At 39.5% G+C, this 22,177-nt stretch overlaps 1 protein-coding gene across 1 annotated transcript; it reads left to right on the top strand.

The window, feature by feature from the left end:
- The first annotated feature begins 2,887 nt into the window (after nucleotides 1–2,887).
- Nucleotides 2,888–21,514, top strand: fam78ab (family with sequence similarity 78 member Ab). Its single transcript, XM_017702904.2, has 2 exons — nucleotides 2,888–3,459; nucleotides 18,901–21,514. Exons 1-2 carry the CDS (start codon nucleotides 3,194–3,196, stop codon nucleotides 19,424–19,426), a joined length of 792 nt encoding a protein of 263 aa, XP_017558393.1. The 5' UTR covers nucleotides 2,888–3,193; the 3' UTR covers nucleotides 19,427–21,514.
- The last annotated feature ends 663 nt before the right edge of the window (nucleotides 21,515–22,177 follow it).

Below are 22,177 nucleotides of genomic sequence, written 5' to 3'. Positions count from 1 at the left end.
AGTGCGGGTCAGTATGGTTGTGGCTTAGAGCTTGGGGACCTGCCCTGACTTGAGTATATGCATTTTAGTGGCTGTCAGGCGAAAAAAGTAATAGAGTTTGAGTGGTGGCGAAAATGAATTGGAGTCTATGGGAGAAACGAGGGATGGAAGAAAACGACAAACAGATGAGTGCGGGTCAGAGCAACAGTGAATTTGTGTTTCAGGGTTTGCCCTGAAGTAGTGTATGCGAAAAGGTGTTGTTCGGGCAAGCAGAAATACAGTAGATTATCATGCAATTTTTCACCCAATTCATTGTCAATGTAAACTCAGTGCTAACTTAAAAGAAATTCCACCTTAAAATTCAATGCTACCTAAGTGCAGTTCCATCTTAAGTTCTGTGCCTCCTTAAAAAGGTTCCAACTTAAACACTGTGCCACCTTAAATTTAGTGCAATGTTATTTCAAGTTCCACCTTAAGTTCTCTGGCACCTCACAAAAAGTTTCATCTTAAAATCTGTACCACCTTATATTTATTGCTACGTTAATTAAAGTTCCACCTTAAACACTGTACCACCTTACATTTAGTGCTATGTCATTTCAAGTTCCACCGTAAGGTCTGTGCCACCTTAATTTCATTGCTATGTTAATTAACATTCCACCTTAAATTCTTTGCCTCCTTTAATTTTGTGCTATGTTAGCTGAAGTTCCACCTTAAATTTAGTGCTAGCTTAAAGAGAGTTGCATCCTAAATTCTGTGCCACCTTAAATTTAGTGCTAGGTTAATTGCAGTTTCACCTTAAAGTCTGTGCCACCTTAAGTTCTGTGCCACCTTAATTTTGTTTCTATGTTAATTAACATTCCACCTTAAATTCTGTGCCTCCTTTAATTTTGTGCTATTGAACTGAAGTTCCACCTTAAACACTGTGCCACCTTAAATTTAGTGCAATGTTATTTCAAGTTCCACCTTAAGTTCTCTGCGACATCACAAGAAGTTCCATCTTAAAATCTGTGCCACCTCAAATTTATTGCAATGTTAATTAAAGTTCCACCTTAAACACTGTGCCATATTTAGTGTTATGTTAATAGCAGTTCCACCTTAAATTTTTTGCTATGTTAATTGAGGTTTCACCTTAAAGTTAGTGCTATGTTAATAGACGTTCCACCTTAAACATAGCGCTATGTTAATTGAAGTTCCACCTTAAATTTATTCTTATGCTAGTTTCACCTTAAATTGAAGTTCCACCTTAAAAGTCTGTGCTATCTTGGTGCAGTTCCACCTTAAAAGCAGTTAAACCTTAACAGAGCTGCTGAGAACCGTGTCAGGGCCACGGTTCCCTCGTGATTCTTTAAGGGGTCTTTAGTAAAGATTTATTTACATCCATGAGTTCTACCCAGAACCATTTCATGATTAAATGGTTCTTTGCATGTTAAAATAGCTCTTCAGACTGTTGTTCATGGTTCTGTATAGAACTTTTTCTGGAAATGGTTCTATGCAACACCGAAATGGGTTCTGCTATTGTACATAAGCTTGACATCATAACCGTCTTAGAACCCTTTTTGGTGCTACACAGAACCGTTTTCGAAAACAACACGTGCTCCATCAATCTGCAGAACCATTGCTACGGTGCATAAGGCACTTTGAGTGCTCAAGGCTCTGTTTTGAGAGTGTAGTTCGCGCAGCTTTGTTGTAAAACTACATTACCCATAATGCCGCCGTACACAGAGCGGAAGTGTCGTGCTGCGCTGTTTAAAATAAAGGGGCCAGAGCTCCAGCATTAGAGACACAGAGCTGGAGGACGAGGAGCCTGATGGGGCTGATCCGGCACGGAGTGCCGAGACTTTTTTCACCGCGAGGCGCGGAGGAAGGTCGTCTCTGTGATGGACAGGCGCCCCCGGGGCCGGTCAGCGTTTGCGGTGCTGTGATGTCACTCGTTTTCTCGACCGCAGAAAGTTGACCTGGTTGCCTTTGGGATGCTGCAGCGGCGCCTTTGGAGCGAGGACACTTTTAGATTCACGCGCAGGAAAGAAAAATAACACGTGCACTTTTTCTTTTGTTATTTCTGTCATTTGTTTCCGCGGGACGCGTTTAAATATTCAGCGCTTGTCCTGCTGCTGAGCCCCCGGCGCGCGAGAGACTCACAGTGGGCAGGAACGCACGGGCTGATATGACGCTCGCTGTCAGCGAGGACGAGCACGAGCGCGTCTAGTCCTGCACCTGGCGCCGTTATACTTGGCCGTGTGAGTTTGTGCACGCGCGTGCTTCACGCTCCCTCGTGCAGTTCTGTCTTTTGCCCCGTGCGTAAAGGAGGAAAAGCCCCGGGTACAAACCCAGAGGCGGCGCGTCCGCCACACCGCGCGCGTTCATTTACATGCATTCTGGACCCGAGAGGAGTTTTCATGAGCGAGCGTTCTGGATATTCATGATGATGGTGATGATGAGGATGATGAGGATCATGAATTGAACGTCATAAGGGCGCGTGCGAGCGGACTGGAGATGCGGTGACAACGGGAGAAGGAGGAGAAAGAAAAGTGGAGAGAGGGAAGTGAGGAGGGAGAGAAAGAGGGAGAGAGCTGAGGGGGAAAGGAAGAGAGAAGAATAGAGTAAAAGAGAGATAAACAGAAAAAAGGAAGAGAACGAGCGAGAGAGAGAGGAAAGGAAGATCGAGAGAGAGAGAGGGAGAGAGAGTAAAACAGAGAGAAAGTAAAGAGTGGAAGAGAGACAGAGAGGAAAGAGAGAGAGAGAGAGAGAGAGTAAAGAGTGGAAGAGAGACAGTGAGAGGAAAGAGAGAGAGAGAGTAAAGAGTGGAAGAGAGACAGTGAGAGGAAAGAGAGAGAGAGAGAGAGAGTAAAGAGTGGAAGAGAGACAGTAAGAGGAAAGAGAGAGAGAGAGAGTAAAGAGTGGAAGAGAGACAGTGAGAGGAAAGAGAGAGAGAGAGAGTAAAGAGTGGAAGAGAGACAGTGAGAGGAAATAGGAAGAGACAGAGAGAGAGAGAGAGAGAGAGAGAGAGAGAGAGAGAGATGGAGCTCGTAACCGGACGCACGTGCGGGGAGAAGCTACGCTACTGAAACTTAAACGCAGTCAGAAGAAAAGAAAGAAAGAGGGAAAGGAAGGAGTGCAGGATGGAGTCTCTCTCTCTCTCTCTGTGTAGTCGCGCGCTCTGAGAGGAGCCCTGGTGCTCGTGCTGCTGCTGCTGCAGGTGCTGCTGCTGCGCGCGATGGGCTGCGTGCAGAGCCTGGGCCGCTGTAAGCCCAAAGGGTTCCGCGAGGGCGTGTGCGTGCTGGATCTGAGCGCGTGCATCGACCCGGACCCCACGAGCGTGGACGAGTCCTCCTCCGTGGTGCTGCGCTACCGGACCCCGCACTTCCGCGCCAGCGCGCGCGTCTGCGTGCCGCCCGTGGCCGCCAAAGAGACGTGGACGGTGGGCTGGATACAAGCGTGCAACCACATGGAGTTCTACAACAAATACGGAGCCAAAGGGATGTGAGTAAGCCCGGGGGAGGGGGGTGGGGGGCGGGAGTTGGGTGTGGTGGGGTTGTGTGTGCAGAGGGGCTTTAAAGGGGGGGGGGCGGTGATGGTGATGATGAAGTGATGATGAAGACTAAGAATGCTGACGAGGGTGATTTTGATCTGACTGTGAAGCCTATTCACCGTATTCATTAAAATGTATTGCAATATAAAATTATACATTATTACACATGGTAATGGTGATCATAGTGATGAGGATGATGATGCTGAAGTCATGATGAAGACATAAATGATTAAGATGTTGTTGAGAGCGATTTTGATCTGAATCAGAAGCGTATTCACTGGATACATAAACATGTATTAGAATATAAAATGATAAATTATTACACACGATTATAGTGATTATAGTGATCATAGTGATCATAAAACAGTGATGATGAAGTCACGAGGAAGACTGTAATGATTAAGATGAGGGTGAATTTGATTCGAATCACAGAATTTCACTGTGCACATTAACATGTGTTAGAAATTTGACTCTGTTTGGCCACATTGTACAAAATGTACACATAAATGGTGATAATAAATGGTGGTGATTATAGTGATCATAGTGATAGTGATGATAATAATAAAGTCACGATAAGGACTAGAATAATTATGATATACTCTGAATCAGAAGCTTGTTTGCCATATACATGAACATGTATTGAATATTTGTTTTTGGCCACATTCTACAAAATGCACACGTCACCTCGTTATAGTGATTATAGTGATCACATTGATAGTGATGAGAATGATGAAGACATGATGAAGACTCAAATGATTAGGATGTGGGTGATTTTGATTTGAATCAGAAGTGTTTTGACTGTATTCATTAAAATGTGTTAGAATATAAAATTATACATTATAACACAATTACAGTTAGTGCAGAGATGATGGTGATGATTGTGATGAAGACTAAAATGTTTAAGATGTTGAGGGTGATTTTGATCTAAATGAGAAGTGTATTCACAGTATTCTTTAAAATTTCTTAGAATATAAAATTATATTTTATAACACAAATGATGGTGATCACAGTGATGATGAAGTCATGATGAAGCCTGTAATGATTAAGATGAGGGTGATTTTGAATCTGTATCAGAAGCTTTTCACTGTATACCTTAACATGTGTTACAGATTTGACTCTGCTTAGTTCACATAAATATTGTGATTATAGTGATCATAGTGATCGTAGTGATAGTGATTATGATACTGAAGACATAATGAAGACGAAAATGAATAAGATGTTGATGAGGGTGATTTTGATCTGAATAAGAAGTGTATTCACCAGATACATAAACTTGTATAAGAATACAAAAATTACACATAATAACACATTACACACTATAGTGATAATGGTGATGATGATGACAAAGGTAATGTTTATAGCAACAATGATGTTCATGAGGATGGTAGTGATGATGATGATGATTAAGATGATGAGTGCAGAGTTAAGAGTATTCACCATTACATATTTCATTACATGTGCATGTTATTACATTTATAAAAACATTTACAGAGCATATACAGCAATTAATGGTGACAATTATAGTGAAAGATTGTGATTATAGTGATGATGAAGATAATGATGAAGCTAATGATGGTGATTGTTTGCCATGTATATAAACATATACAGTAATATACACAAATTAGTGCTGATAATTATGGCAATATTATGATGGTGATGATATTATCGAGGGAAATAGTGATGATGATCATGAAGATGATGGTGACGAAGACGGAGTTAAAGATGATGACAGAGATATGGATAAATTCTTCACTACATATGTAAATGTTTAAATATACAGCAGTGATTGTAGTGATTATTAATGATTGTGATAATATTATGATGAACATGATAAAAGGTTATTGTGGTAATATAGCAAGCAGAATCAAGTTTATTCACTATATACATTAATAATAATTAGATTCTATTTGTATGAACATACTAGAATATATACAGCAGTTATTGATGATTATTATATTTATTTGAGGGGAGCAGAGGAATGGTGATTATAGTGATGACGAGAGTGATAGTAATGACACTGGTGAATGTGCCATATATATTAACATATATGTCAATATATAGTAATGAGTGATGATTATAGTGATGATGATAATGGTTAGGATGATGCTGATAGTGGGGATTATAGTGATTGTTGTGATGATTATAATGATGCTGATAGTGAGGATTATAGTGATTTTTGTGATGATTATAATGATGCTGATAGTGAGGATTATAGTGATTTTTGTGATGATTATAATGATGCTGATAGTGAGGATTACAGTGATGATAGTGGTGGTAATGATCTTGATGATGCTAAAGAGGGTGATAGTGATAATGAAGATGATTAGTGATTGGTGATGATCGTCTTGATGATTATGGTGATGATTATAAATATAGCAATAATGTTGAGAGTGCTAGTGATGACTAGTGATTATAGTGCTGTGAGTGATGATGTGAGTTGTAGTGATGAATGAGAATGATTAATATAGTGCTAATTATGAGGGTGATAGTGCTGTCTAAATGTTGATGATAATGTTAACAGTAGTAGTGATGATGATGATAAACACTAACTGAACGTACTCTGAATCTGTTTGTATAATGGAGAGTAAGCTGGTTGCACTCAGACATCTTTGTGTTCTCTAAGCTGCAACTCCTGTTTCCGCTGCACATGCTCAAAAAGCTCATTTCCGTTTTTCAGTTTGTCCTAAAAAGGAAAGAAAACCCTGCGATGCAACGTCCTGTGACTGAACCTGAGTGAGCTATAACCAATGCAGCTATTAGAGACTTAAGTAGCTGTTAAAGTTAAACAGCGCATTTGACGTTTTTCTCTCAAGGCCATTACCCACAAAACCATCATTTTGAGAGACTGTGATATTTTGAAGGAAACATTGTGGTTTTATTGACTGTGCTGGAGATTTGGCACCTCAGAGATGTTATGTGCCGAGTTTGGAAATGGCAGTGTGTGACACATCCGCATTACAACAGTCGGCACCCCCATATTTCACTGTGACATTGCAGATGTGGATCGAGTGGCCACATGGTCCATCTACTTCAGTACTAAGAGTTACTATTACTATGAAATATACAATTATACAGTGAATTATACAGTATCTACTATGAATCACTCCGTATGTACTATGAATTATTCAGTATCTACTTTGAATTATTATGTATCAACTATGAATTAATCGGTATCTGGGGATGTAATCATGTGCACATTTCCAGGTGTAATATGACTTTTGATTCTGAGCTTACGATTTGATTTGGTTTTCGATGTTTCATGTGTCTTGATTCTACAGAGCTCTAATTCTATTCTACACACATTAGTTTGGCTCAGATAAATAAAAGGTCCTAAATAGAATTCATTGATTTAACTTAAAGTCAAGTGTGTGACAAGTCAAAACGTAAACAAACCACAGACCTCTCCAACATAGCTGCTGTACTGACAGAGATGTCCAGCTGTGGTTAGGGGTGTGTATTTAATAGAGTTATGTTTTATCCTCGCATTTAACATCAGTAGATCAAATAACACTTCAGTGCTGTGGCGTTGGGCAGCTTGGTTATGCCAACTTGTCTCTTTGCTTAGTTAACATAACTAGCTATCTTTCTAGCTATCTAACAACAGAGCGATGTGATATGTCAAAAACAGAAACTGTGCGTCTGTCAAAACGGCACAATGCATCACTGCTGGTGAAGACATCCCACTGTATAACTATAGTAAAGTTCCCCGCATGAGTCAAAGCATTTGTTTGGATTTTCTCATAATTGCTCGCAGAGGCCAACTAGTGGCCTGGGCACTTGCCATGAAATCCATTGGTTGATTCAGGCCTGGTCACAGTTTTTGAGCTACAACCACGAAACTTTGTAGGATCATAGAGCCTATACAGGAAAAGTGCACTTGTGCTTTTGGGACTGACCATGTTTTTGTACAACGTTCATGCAAACAAATTTTTTCCCTTTAGGAAATGAATAGCAGAATATTGATAAAAGTCAAATCTTATTAGGACATTATTCATACTGACCCTGAGAGATATTACATACAGACTCACGTACTAGCCCACATATATGCTTAAAAATTAGCAACCACCTGGGATACCATAACAGTGGCTTAGAAGCACCTTAACAAGCACCTGGGATAATATAGCAACAACTTAGTAAGACCTTATCAACCACCATTATTTAGGGGCGGCATGATGGGTAGCACTGTCGCTTCACAGCGAGGAGGGCCTGGGTTCAAGACCTCGGCCGAGCGACTGGGATCCTCTCTGTGTGTTTGCATGTTCTCCCCGTGTCTGCGTAGGATTCCTCCGGGTTCTCCGATTTCCTCCCACAGTCCAAAGACATGTAGGTAGGCCAATTGGACGTGCTACATTGCCCCTAGGTGTGAGTGATTGTGTGTGTGTGTCTGTCTGTCTGTCTGCCCTGCAATGGACTGGTGACCTGTCCAGGGTGTATCCTGCCTTATGACCACTGGGATAGGCTCCAGCACCCCCCCACGACCCTAAGGGAGAAGCGGCTTAGAAAATGTGTGTGTGTGTATGTGTGTTTGATTTAGACTAGATTGTATCAGTATGGCTCAGAATTATTTTTTAAAAACATTGCTGGATCTATTCACAGTGGGGGTTTAACAGTGCAACATATCATATTTAAGCAATAGAAGAAGGAGAAGTTTGTGTTATCGTGAAATAACATCACAGCTGTGATTTGGTCGTGAAAACACACAATCTCACGGTTTCTATTACTTTTATACTACAGTTAAATGAATAAAGTAATAAATTAAAAAATTGGCCTGTGACTGTGTCATTTAATATGGTTTAATGTTTGCAGTTCCTTCCGCCAAATTATAGTTCCTTAACAAGCAGCTTGTTGCTACGTCAGAGTAATGAACTCGCTCACAGCCGGCAGTTCGTTCTCCAGCTCCACACAGAACAACTAATAGTTTGGGAATTTAGTGTAGTCTCATCTTCAGAGTCTGACCAAATTGGCTGTCAGTCAGATGTGATCTTAAAAGTATACATTTTCTGTTTGTGCGCAAAGTGAGACGTAAAAATGGCTTGAGCGTCTCCTACAGCTGTCAAAGTCGTTGCTTAGCAACGGTGTCTCAGTGGAGTGATACAGTGCTTGTGAAAAACCTGTGATGTAATGGTGAAATATCAGGACAGTTAGAACACTTCTCAACCAGTCAGCTTGTGTGGCCGGAACTAACGGTTTTATAAAACATTATATCATTGTATCAGGGCTAACATATTAGCTTATTGACTAGTGCCTTATAAAGCAAATGCTGCTAAGAAACCAGCCTAAATGGGTCAAGCAAAATTCAATAGTGTCATTCGAAAGTCTCTATTATGTACTTTTGGGAGAATGAATGTTCTAATATTGAGTATGTTCTAGTAAGGTTGTAACTGAAAATGAGAACATTGACATTCACTCAGTGCATATTGTCAGGCACTCCTTATTTTTGCTGTATCAAAGAAAGTACTGAGTCGAGCCCTATCACATCAAATTATGAATTTTGTGAATTCTTCTATCTGTAATTTACAGTAGTGGAATATAGATAATAAAATCAATGATGTTTTGTAAAAACAAGATTTTTATATTTAAAAATACCTTGAAAAAGAAAAATATGGTCTAAAAGAATGTATAGTTTATTTATGTTTTTATAACTGATAAGAATTGATTCTAGTATTAGTAAATTAATGTAGTTTAATCAGAACATCTAGGTCCATTTTTACAACCAAACACAACACAATGTTTTCTGACAACGTGTTAAGAGTATCTGATGAAATGCAGGCCAGAAGAAAATTCTTACCTACAACAGGTGAGGTGATTTGAATGGAGTGTGTTGTTTGCTCTTTAGCCTGCTTGCTGGAGCTGAATCTTACTTTGTAAGGCGCTCTGCCCTCCCTCAGTTATTGTTAAATATGGTCTGTTGGTGGTCTTGTGGCTTGTGAGACATTTATGTAGCCCATATGCTGCCTCTGCTTCACATGGCCTACTTCCTTCTGTAGAAACTACACTTTGCCCTATTTCTTTAAAGAAAAAAACTTTACTGTGTCATTAGATGTCTCGAGACAATAAGTACCATAACTGTTCAAACAAAGTTTACCAGGCTAATTCGACCCCGTATAAACAGTATAAAACATCACTGCTGTCGGAAGAAAACCTCGCATCTCCGTTTTTGTTATTTTTCAGTTTTTGACATAATATGAAATCGCCTGTTGCTCTTTACATTGGGGGTAAATTTCATGAAAAATGGATCAAAAGAAATGGCCCAAAATGACTTGGAACAAATTCTGGTTCCTTTGACTTACATTAAAAGTAAAGCAGGTTTTTTTCTTCTCCTGTGAAGTTACCATTTTGGAGACACAAGGTTTTGTTCTGACAACAGCGGTATGCTAAACGTAGCACATTGTGGTGCCTTCTGCAGCTCATACAGTGACTATTGATTTATTTTGATTAAGGAATCAACATAGTTCAGCAAAAAAACCCAATTTCCATCCTTTGCCTCAGATCTAGCTGATCAGCCAAGACATGTTTGGTTTCTGAAGTTTACTTCTTTAGTTTGACGTTGGAGCTACAAGGCTAGCTAATGATGGAAGCTTGTTGCTAATTAGCATGATGCTAAACCATCACACTTGCCTCAAACCAAGTGGAGTCGTTCAGTAATCTTCTCTAATAGTTTTGATTATGTGGTTTCTGAAACTGTACGATTATTTATAAACATGGACTAAATCTAGGCTTCAAGGTTCTGTTTTTAGCAATGCTAATGTCAAATTAGGAACCACATAAACAAGACTGTCAGAGATAAATAACACCTTTCTCAGGCAAATTTGTATGATTTAGCACAATGCTAACTAGTGCTCGTCGATATGTTAGCTACATTCCAGTATACCAGGTAGCTGGCCACTGTTAGCCAGGCAAAGCAGCCGGCCCACTGGCTTTTTATTCAGTGTTTTACGGACAGCCAAAAGTGGTTAAGCAAAGTTTTACTTCTACTTTTACTTCCTACTTTACTGCCACTTTTAATCACACTTGATTTTCCTGATCACGTCAGCAGACCAATATATGCATGCTATCTGGGACTAGCCTCATAGTTGCGGTGCTGAAACTAAAAAAGCATTCTTTAGACCAGAGGTTACCAATAGGTGGACCGTGGTCTGAGTCTGGACCCAGATGCTGTCCTACGTGGACCTGGACCTATAATCGATAAACTATGGAGAACTATTTATTTTCGACGGGGTGGTCCTATTTTAATCGGTCTAACTTTTCTAGTCATTACAGTACAGCTATAGCGGCCTGGGAGACTCACAGACCAATCACATGCATTGTAAATATCACACATGATGCTACTCAGCCAATCAGACCTGTGCATTAGGATCAGCACTGAGACTGGAGTGGGTGACGCTCACACAGGGGAGGGACGGGGTGAGAAACAGCAGTCAGATAAGAAAATGAGTCAGAATGTTTTACATGTCGTGCTCTAACAAGAGAAAACTGACAATAAGTGTTATTGAAATATCTTTATTTGATTTGACATTCAGTTGTTGACTGTATATGATGTTGATATTCCTACTATGCTACTTCAGTAAACACTGAATCGTGATGCAAGTTAGACATTATGATGTTCTGGACGTTTGCTTGAGGAAGATTTCTCTAACTAGACCTTACTGAATTTTAATTAAAGACCCCTGCACATTCGATTTGTATCACTTTTTAATATTTTTGTAGTAAAGGGACTTAATAGACTATTCTAAATAGATTAAATAAACTAGAGACTTATGTGTCCTTAGGAGTACAGACGTGAAGCAGTTCAGAGCAGATTTGCCTTGGAATTAAAATAATACTGTATTGGCCTTGAGTAAATGGCTCTTTCTCTCCTGTTGACTTCAAAGCCTCATTTCTGCACAGGCCTTGAATTCATAATCACCTGGCTAGCGGCAGCTAGAGCTAGCCCGAGCCATTTGAGTTTCTTTCTGACTTGTGAAGATGGCACAAAGAAGTGATCACAGCCCTTTATTGCTGTTCTGGAGGCATTACGCTTTGAGGCTAATTCAACAGCCTCAGCTTTCGACATTAATGGTAAATGAAGTAGGACGTTTCTTTGAATTGTGCTGCTATTCTTGCACAATGAGAGCAATACTGTGAATATACAGTGTGCTGTCAGTGTCGGCACACTGACTAATGAGCTTGTTTTGACTTAATATATTTACATCTTTCATGGACTTTTAAGGTTGTCCTGAATTCAGTCTTTTTAAAAATAACTGTAAGGTACAGTTGGTGTTGTTTACACATGCCAACTTAACTTTTTAGAGCTAACACTAAAGTTTCTGCAAGTAAACCTGAACAGGTCAGGTTACAGAGGCATATTCACATAAAGACTTGCCTCAGAGATGATGTGGTAGGCATGTGGGACGTGTGGGCGTTGAGGGAGGCTGCAGCACCCCACACGTTTTAATTGTTTAAGTGCAACCACATAGTAAAGACTTATGTGCTTCTTTTAGGGTGGAATGTATTTATTATTTTTCTGTTATATTTATATGCAGTAACACTGTTAAGTTGTTAACGCTGTATTTTCATTACAACAAGCCAAACTGCTTTCCTCACCAAAAAGGAAAAAAGTATGAATTTAATTCCATAATGCCACACATGTCCATTCAATCAAATTGAGTAGAGTCAGTATACACATACTTTGTTACCTCAATTTATTTAAAAACCATGTATGTCTAATGTTAACACCAACTTTAATAATACTAATATGTGTATATCACTATTAATTATGTAATATTAATACCAATTTTATTAATTTTGATATCAATATTATGCAATGTGCTATACAGTTACAGTCAAAATGACCATAAGGTTTAACATATTTAACAAATAATTAAACAGAAGCCTCAACAACTAACTCTAATATCAGATGTTTGAGTGTTCAGTGTGTCACTCTTTACCTTTATTCCAGCTTCCATTCTTTTCAGGAGACTCACTTTCAGTTTCTCGAGTAAAGTCTGCAGACACGCCTCCAAAGTTCAGTCTTAGAAGTTGGTTGATCATTTTCTGAAGTAATCAAACACATTCAGTGATGTTGAGGTCTGGACTGGTGGTCAGTCCAATGTTCAGTTTCTTTATTTGATGTGTCCGTCTCCTTTTCTCAGTGAGGTTCTTCTTGAACAGCTGCACATCCTTTCAGACCCATAGTGCTGAGCCATCTTCTCACAGTGGAAGGATGGACAGAAACTCCTGTGGATGTTTTCAGATCTGAAGCAGCTTGACTTTCTCATCTCTCAAAGATGGAAGCATTAAGTGCTGTTCATCTGATGGGGACAGTTTTGGTGTTTTGTCACGTCTTCCAGGTGGTTGTTAGGAGCCCCAGTTTCTCTGTAGCTTTTGATCATTTCTTGTACTCCCATTTTGGAAACTCCTGTTTTTTCACTTATTTTCATTTGATTTCACTTTCCTTATGCAAGTGGATTATTTTATGTCTAATCTCTGCTGAAAAGTCTCCTGAAAAAGTAGCATTAGCATCACGACCTACATAATAACACAGGTGTGTATATGTTAATGCCCAATTCATTAATAGCAACACATGCAAAGTCAAAAAGCAATTATTTCCTGGATAGTAAGTCCATTTAGTTGCTGGTCAGTCTATTCACTGAGCCTCCACTATGACCTGCTATTTAACAGCTGCATGTTAAAATTTGTCCTTGTGTGCAGGATCATTGATGAATCACCTGTCTCTCTACATTAGATCATCCATTAAAGGGGAATTCTATCATTCTTTAAAAAAAAGATGTAAAAAAGATGTAAACCCAGTCATTCAGAGTGGTTTGGTGTGAAATGCTCCGTTCAATCGTGGTGATAGGAACCAGACGTCCACCTCTAAAAGCTCCCTCACAGGACATTATTACATGAAATGGTTATGAATTCACGGCCTGATGTCTGAGACACTGTTTTATGATAGTTTTGAGAAGATTTGTCCTTTCTAAGCGTTGAGAGACACCACTGTAAAGAAATCTGAACCATTTCACACAAATCAAATTCGAATCACTCTGTTTACATCTCAATGATTTAATTATGCAGAAATTTTGGTGTAATTGCCCTTTAATTGTGAAGTGAGGAGGTTTTCTGCAGAAGTAGTTGGAGACTGCACTGCTGCTAGTCTTCAGGCCAGGGGATTCATTTCCCTGTAATTGAATAAAGAAGCTCTTAGTGACTGTGATAGCAACTCGGTGACCTCAGAGAGGAAGTTTATTTAAAAAAAACACAGTGTGCGTCTAAAGGCCTGCTGCTGTTTTAATATGATGGACAAGCTGCTGTTCAGACTGAAAAGACTGCATTCTTACAGTTTTAACACATTTACAGCATTTATCCAGAGCGACTTACACAGGTAGGCGAAGGTGGTGTTAGGAGTCTTGCCCAAGGACTCTTATTGTTACAGTGTAGGGTGCTTGCAGGGATTGAACCACAGTCTACAGCATAGAAGGCAAAGGTGTTACCCACTACACTACACCAACCACCTTTAGGAACACCCCGTCCTCCCAAATTACATCTGTGTTGAGTGTAAATAAGTAAACACATCCTCTACAGAGAACACACTTCTGTACATTTTAATGCACAATTACTGTTTATTTACTGAATTTAACATACTGGACAGTGCATAACCTGTGCAAAAGTTTTGGCACGTTTTATTTTTCCCAGTGTGTTAAATTTAGGAAATAAACAGTAATTGTGCATGACTGTGCAGAAGTGTGTTCGCTGTAGAAGTGTTTACTTATTTTCATTTTAAAAAGTCAACAAAGCATCATTTGACCAAGGGTGTACAGACTTTTGCACAAAACTGTGTATGTAGTTCTTCAGCAATGTTTGGTCCAGTATCTCATTTTCTTTATAATGCACATCATCACTGATGCATATATCATCTCTAAATGTGTACCTCACAAGAGAAGGAAAAACACATTTTTAATGTAAATGTAATACAACCCCAATTCCAGTGAAGTTGGGACGTTGTGTAAAACATAAATAAAAACAGAAGACGATGATTTGCAAATCCTTTTCAATCTATATTCAGTTGAATACACTACAAAGACAAGATATTTAATGTTCAAACGGATAAACTTTATTGTTTTTTGCAAATATTCACTCATATTGAATTTGATACCTGCAACACGTTCCAAAGAAGTTTACCACTTTGTTACACCACCTTTCCTTTTAACAACACTCAATAAGTGTTTGGGAACTGAGGACACTAATTGTTGGAGCTTTGTAGGTGGAATTCTTTCCCATTCTTGCTTGATGTACAACTTCAGTTGCTCAACAGTCCGGGGTCTCCGTTGTCATATTTTGCGCTTCATAATGCGCCACACATTTTCAATGGGAGACAGGTCTGGACTGCAGGCAGGCCAGTCTAGTACCCGCACTCTTTTACTATGAAGCCACAATGTTGCAACACAATTGTCTTGCTGAAATAAACAGGACATCCCTGAAAAAGACGTTGCTTGGATGGCAGCAGATGTTGCTCCAAAACCTGTATGTACCTTTCAGCATTAATGGTGCCTTCACAGATGTGCAAGTTACCCATGCCATGGGCACTAACACCCCCCCACACCATCAGAGATGCTGGCTTTTGAACTTTGCGCTAATAACAATCCGGACAGTCCTTTTCCTCTTTGGCCCGGAGGACACGACGTCCATGATTTGCAAAATCAATTTGAAATGTGGACTCGTCAGACCACAGGACACTTTTCCACTTTGCGTCAGTCCATCTCAGATGAGCTCAGGCCCAGAGAAGCCGGCAGCGTTTCTGGGTGTTGTTGATATCTGGCTTTCGCTTTGCATGGCAGAGTTTTAACTTGCACTTGTAGATGGAGCGACGAACTGTGTTCACTGACAGTGGTTTTCTGAAGTGTCCCTGAGCCCATGTGGTAATATCCGTTACAGAATGATGTGGGTTTTTAATGCAGTGCCGCCTGAGGGATCAAAGGTCACGGGCATTCAATGTTGGTTTTCTGCCTTGCCGCTTACTTGCAGAGATTTCTCCATCCTTGCTTGTGAACGACTGAGCCTTTCAGGGATGCTCCCTTTATACCCAATCTCACTCACCTGTTTCCAAGTAACCTGTTCACCTATGGAATGTTCCAAACAGGTGTTTTTTGAGCATTCCTCAACTTTCCCAGTCTTTTGTTGCCCCTGTCCCAATTTCTTTGGAATGTGTTGCAGGCATCAAATTCAAAATGAAGTGAATTTTTTGCAAAAAAACAATAAAGTTTATCCAGTTGAACATTAAATATCTTGTCTTTTTAGTGCATTCAATTGAATATAGGTTGAAAAGGATTTGCAAATCATTGCATTCTGTTTTTATTTATGTTTCACACAACTTCCCAAATTCAGTCACTTCATTGGAATTGGGGTTGTACAAAGGGGAAGTCTTTCATAATATCTGCATAATAACTTTAAATTTGCCAGCATTCATACTTCATCACTTCTCAAAACATGTAAGATCTGAAAGTTTGACGGACGTCACAACAGAAACTAAGAGAGGCAGGAATTTCTCAGAATTTTACAGTCAATTAACAGGCTGCTCATTATTACTTTCTTAGCAACTCCTAGAGTGAATTAAGCAATTTCTAGAACACTTTTATTTGTGTGTTGTACAGCATCTTGTGCCCAACCCTTTGGGTTTATAATGTGTGTATTTTCTTTTGCTATTAATAACTCAATAACAATTCTATTTAAAAGGGGAATTCCGCTGATTTTCAAATTTCTGTATAATTACATGGTTAAAATGTGGAGAAAAGTCATTGAGTGGTTTGATGTGAAACATACAGAGTCAGAACTGTTAGAACGTTGTTTTTATGTTAGTTTTAAGAAGATTTTGGCCTAAAACACATTTTTTAAGCTAGTCAGGGTGGAGAGGTTCTTTACAGTGGTGGTGATAGGAACCAGGAGTTGCCATGACTACAACACAAATATGGACATTTGCTTTACTGTCCAAAATCACCAGTGAACCTACACAAATCTTCTGAAATGTTGATGGTGATAAAACTGTTGAAAATCTAAAAAAAAAAAAAAAAAAAACTAGACATAGACTATTTTGCCTATTAATTGTTTCTTATAATATTTGAGTATGTGGCCATAAAACCCACTAGACTTTAAAAATACATTTAAAACCTTTTCAAAACTTTAAAACATGCAAGAACTTTCTGTGAGGGAGCTTTTAGTGGTGGACGTATGGTTCCCATCAACACTACTGTGAACAATTCCGACTTGGTAAGCAAAATGATGATATATCTTAATCATTTAATTACACAGAAATGAGTGAAATTCACCTTTAAAATGATAAGTTTGTTTGTATTAAACAAGCTTGTTTTGTATTAAAAGCATGAGGAGCATAGGCATACTAAAACTTGCTCCACTGTGGAATAAATGCTTGAGTTTTTTCCTGGTCTTGTGGTTTCTCCTGATCAGACTGCGCAGTCTGCTCTTTCGTGCTGATCCGCAGGCTCTGGAAGAAAGGTCACTGTTTTCCTGCAGTCGCTGTATCGATCTCCAGACGGGCCGGGCCTTCCTGGAGCAGTGTAACTGGCTGTGTGCTGATGTCTCTGCTGAGCTGTGGACTCCACTGTAGTTACCGGGGGGTCAGGCTTTTGTTGGATGAGGTCGTCAGAAACAGCTGGCGCTAAAGACTTGAGTATTTTTGCGCCGTGCCGTGTGATAGCTAATACTTCTCTATTGTTACAGTGATTTGCAAGGCTAGTCGGATGATCTTGGAAGCTTAGAAAAGATACAAGCCCCTTCTACAAAGGCAGCGATGTTCTTCCAACAAAAGATGGCTTTAATTCCCGTCCTCTAACCCCCGAAACCCCAGCCATAAAAAACACAGCACAGCCGCTATGCTATCTTTAACCTGACCCGAAGTGGCTAAATATAAAAAAGCATCTCTTGCCTTCGGCAACTTCTGCTCCACTGAGTTTGTTCTCGCCGATTTGTCATGATTACCAAGAATCCATGACTCGCTGAACTTTAGTGCAGCTTTATGCTGATTTCTCCTGCTTCTCTCTGCTCCTCTTTTATAGAGCGCCTCGCAAGGCCTGAGTGATGATCATAATTATTAGGGATGCTCTGGGTCGATATTTTGCTGTACTTTAATCCGTTGATGGTGATACACACATATTCGTAAGCTGTAGAAATTGAGACTCTCCTAGATTACCATAATGGAGACATATGACATTTATTTCTGAGCTAAAAGTAATGAATAAAATGAAAACAAACATCAAACATCAAGTATCAGTCAAATCCAAACATGTTTAATGCCGATGCATTTCTTTAAAAAAACGGCTATCTGCTGGTACAGATTGTCTCTGTGTTATTGTCTCTGTTTATCTAGCCAACTTTGTTCAGTCTAACCCTGGATTTTCTTTTCCACATCAGTGGGCTATATCATCATGGCAGCTTCGCAAAGCTCAATGCCTTACCTTCTCTGGAGCCAGTTAGGTTTATGATTTCGTATCTTAAACAGCTGTTGAATCTGTCATGGTTGATCTTCAGACCAATTAGAGCTGAGAATCTGATGAGTCAGAGCTGATCTTCTGATGAGTCTGGGTTGACCTTCTGACCAGTCAGGGTTGACCTTCTGACCAGTCAGGGTTGAGCTTCTGATCAGTCAGGGCTGATCTTTAGACCAGTCAGAGTTGAACTTATGATCAGTCAGGATTGAGCACCTGATAAGTCAGGCTGAGCTTTTGACCATTCAGGGCTCGTCCTCTGACCAATCAGAGCTGAGCTTACCAAATCAGATCTTCTAAGCAGTCAAGGCTGATATTCTTAACAATCAGATTTGATCTTCTGACCAGTGGGTTGACCAGACTGGGTTGACTTCTGACCAATCAGTACGAACCTCTGACCAATCAGGGTTGATCATCTGCACATGCATTAGGATTAATGACAGTCTGAGTATCTAAACCTGATTAATTACAGCCTCAGTATTAAATCTAAAAAATAAGTTTTCTTTGGTCTGTTTTGCCTCATGATGACCTGCATTTAGACCAAAACCTTCTCAAAACTACCATAAAACAATGTCTCGGTCATCAGGCAGTGTTTTCATAACCATTTCACGTAAGAACTTTCTGTGAAGTATTTTTTATTTTTATTTTTAAGAGGCCCTTTTTCTAGAGAGCTTTCTTATTCCTGTCCCCACCATGATGAACTGACTGGGTAAATTACTTTAGAATTTTCCATCAAACCACTCTGAATAACTTTGTCTACATCTAAACCACTGAATTATACAGAAATTTTGAATTGATGGAATTCCCCTTTAAACAAGCTGACATAGTATTAGTGTAATCGTATATTGTGAAAAATATTTTGTCATAACGTTTTCAGTGTATCGTCCAGCCACACTCATTGTTTCTGTCCTGTAGGTCCAGCTGGGAGCTTCCTGACCTGCGAGATGGGAAGATTCAGGCCATCAGTGACTCAGATGGAGTTAATTACCCCTGGTACGGCAACACCACAGAAACGTGCACCATTGTGGGTCCAACAAAGAAGGACACCAAATTCACCGTCAGCATGAACGACAACTTCTACCCGAGCGTGACTTGGGGCGTCCCAGTTAGCGACAGCAATGCTCCGATGCTCAGCAGCATCTGGAGGGACCAGAGCTTCACCACGTGGCTGGTGGCCATCAACCAGGCGTCTGGAGAGACTCTGGTGCTGCAGACGGTGCGCTGGAGAATGCAGCTGCACATTGAGGTGGACCCGGAGAAGCCGCTGGGGAAAAGAGCCAGGCTGTGCGAGCCAGTCGCTCAGGAACAGCCACAAGTGCTGGTCAAAAATGAGCCCATCCCACCAAACGCCATGGTCAAGCCCAATGCCAACGACGCTCAAGTCCTAATGTGGAGGCCCAGGACTGGGGAGCCAGTGGTGGTCATCCCACCCAAGTACTGAGAGAGATTTTGAGATATTTTTTTTTGTTGTTGTTGCATTTTCTTAAGAAGTTAAAACCACAAGTAATAGTCTGGATTGTCTTGCTCCCCTGGAAATGTGAAAAAGGAGCTTAAGAAAAAAGTGCAACCTTTCTACCTTCAAAAATGACTCGGGAACCACTGTGCTAAATCATTGCAAAAAGAAAAAAAAATACACTGGCTATTTTCTTTCTTTTTTTTCCCCCCAATTTTTGATGATGACCGGGACTGGGTGTGCAAGTGTTTTTTGATAGCATTGCAGCCATATATGAGAATGTGGCATAATTAGTATGTGTGCGCTGGAAACAGCAGTTGTATTTATTTATTTGGGTGGGTTATGTATTGCTAAAGGCACCTTTTTGTGCTTATGAGTGAGGAAAAAAAATATGAGTGCAGAATGACACTTGTTTTTGTTTGTGGAATTTTTTAAAACATCCAAGACATTTGATCCATGCTGCCTTAAGTTTACATTGCTTTTCACAAACTTTGCAAACTGTTTAGCCTTAAAATGATGTGCAATGCAGTAAACTACAGAAGCCTGTTCCAGCCAGATACAGGAGAAAAATATCCTTTTCTGTTTCTGGCAGCAGTTTGTCAAAAATTTTAATCACTTACATTCTCAGAGTATTCGTGTAGTATCTCCAAACAATTGAACTTATTAACTTAATTAACTTATTCATTCAAAATTTGTACTTTTTATCTCAAATATTGACTGAAATACTTATAGTATCCTAAAATATGGAATGACTATGCTGAAACAATGAGTTATTATATTTTTTAAAAGTAATTATTTCGAGATACTGTAAATATTTCAAGAGAATAAATATTTATTTTGAGATATTGAGCCAATATTTCAAGAATTTTTTTTCCCAGATACAAAGTCATATTTAAAGACACAAACTCGATATTTCAAGATGTCACACATTTGGAATATTAAGTCAAAATTTTGAGACATGTCATTTGAAGAAAAGTAATTATTCTGAAACACAATTCAAGAGGAGTCAATATTATGAGATAATAAGTCCATATTTTGAGAAAGTAACATAGTTTGAAGAAAAGTCACTATTGTCATATCTTAAGTTGTTATTTTATGTCAAGTTGTTATTTTACGTAGTAAGTCAAAAATATTTGAGAAAATAAGTGATTATTTTGAGATATGTCAGTTTTAAAATTAAATCACTATTTCGAGACTAAATTTTGACAAACTACTACCAACAAACAGAAATGGAGAAAAAAAAAGGTGTTTTTTTTCTCATCTACCTGGATAGGAATGGGCTTCTATAGAAAACCCTCATCTACCCACTCATGATGTGTGGTAGTCTACTTGTGTGATGGGGCGAGTGTCCCTTTTTTTCCTTTTAATAGCTCCTTCCCCCATTCCCCTCTTCTTAAAGCAGAGATGATCTGTGGTTTTATAACTAGATAAATGAGTAAGAAGAGACATTGTTGGGGATAGGATTGGGATCCCATTTGGTACAAATGCCAAATTGTAGGCTTCAAAGATGAGGCAGCGTGAAGGAAACTTCATCAGCTTCATTAGTGCTTTCAAAATAAACACAATGTTCTCTTGAAATCAACAGAACAAGGCACATCGTCAGCGATTAACTATCAACTAGGAAGATAAAGAGAGATTTCAGCTGCGCTCTCATTCGGCTCAAACCAATTTAGACTACTGCTGTCAGCCAGACGTCGCACACTTCAGGAGGGACCCACGTGAATCACTCTGAGGACGTTGAAGAGAGTCTTCTGAAGCCACTCATCCAGAAACCTCAACCATCTTCCTCTTTCTCAGTCTTCAGAAGCAGCTGATCTGGTTGCACCTCACCAATATGGAGTAGAGCTTATATTTGACATAATGTGAAGATATTCAAGGTACAAAAGCAGTATTTAAAATGACATTAACAACAACAACAGCACAGCAACGGAACGCAGGCCACAAGTACATTTCTTTCAAGCTATTAGCAATGCAACGTCTGAACTGATGTATTTCTCAAACTTGGAAATGTGCAAAAATGATGAAAAATGTTGGAAAAAAAGAGTCTATTTTCAAATACACCCCGTCTGTCTTCTGTCTCGTTTTCCTTCCCCTCCATCACGCATTCGCTCCCCTCTGACACAAGTGTCCCACACTGAATCCTGAAGAGATAGTCAATCAATACGTTCATTAAAAATTGAGGCACAGTGGCAGACTAGGAGAGTCGAGATGTATTTAACAGCTGAGCGCTAAAACAGCACTCCCTTTAGAGGCTAGCTGTCGTTAGTCATTTTAGCCTAGGTGCTAAGAGAGGTTTCTGCTGAGAGACTTGTGATCTTGAGAAATATTTCACCCAAAAAATGTTAAAGTAATGCTTTTTGGCTATAAAATTAGTGAACACTTGCACAATTTTCCCCTATTATTCTAAATGTAGTCAAGGTTGTTTGGTTTGCTTTAGTTTTGCCCTGGGGCTGCAGGGCTAATGCTAGCTAATGCAACTAGTGCTGTTAGCAATTAGCATGCTGTGTGCAGGCCTGAGTGATGATACACTGCCCTCAAACCACACTAAATTGTTAAGTAATCTCTAAAAGACTTGTTTATGTGGTTTCTAACACTGAATGACATACTGTTATCTTTAGAAAAGAGCAAAAGTACATTAGCAGAGCTAAAGACAGGAACAGCAGCTCATAGGGAAATTAAAGCTGTACTTTTGTGTTACTGAGTGCTATTAACTTCAGCATGTTAGCATTTTTAAGTTCT

Source organism: Pygocentrus nattereri, chromosome 23, assembly GCF_015220715.1.
Source record: "Pygocentrus nattereri isolate fPygNat1 chromosome 23, fPygNat1.pri, whole genome shotgun sequence".
NCBI classification, from domain to species: Eukaryota; Metazoa; Chordata; class Actinopteri; order Characiformes; family Serrasalmidae; genus Pygocentrus; species Pygocentrus nattereri.
The sequence above is the reverse complement of the archived record's forward strand: the minus strand, read 5'-3'. Positions and strand labels throughout refer to the sequence as shown.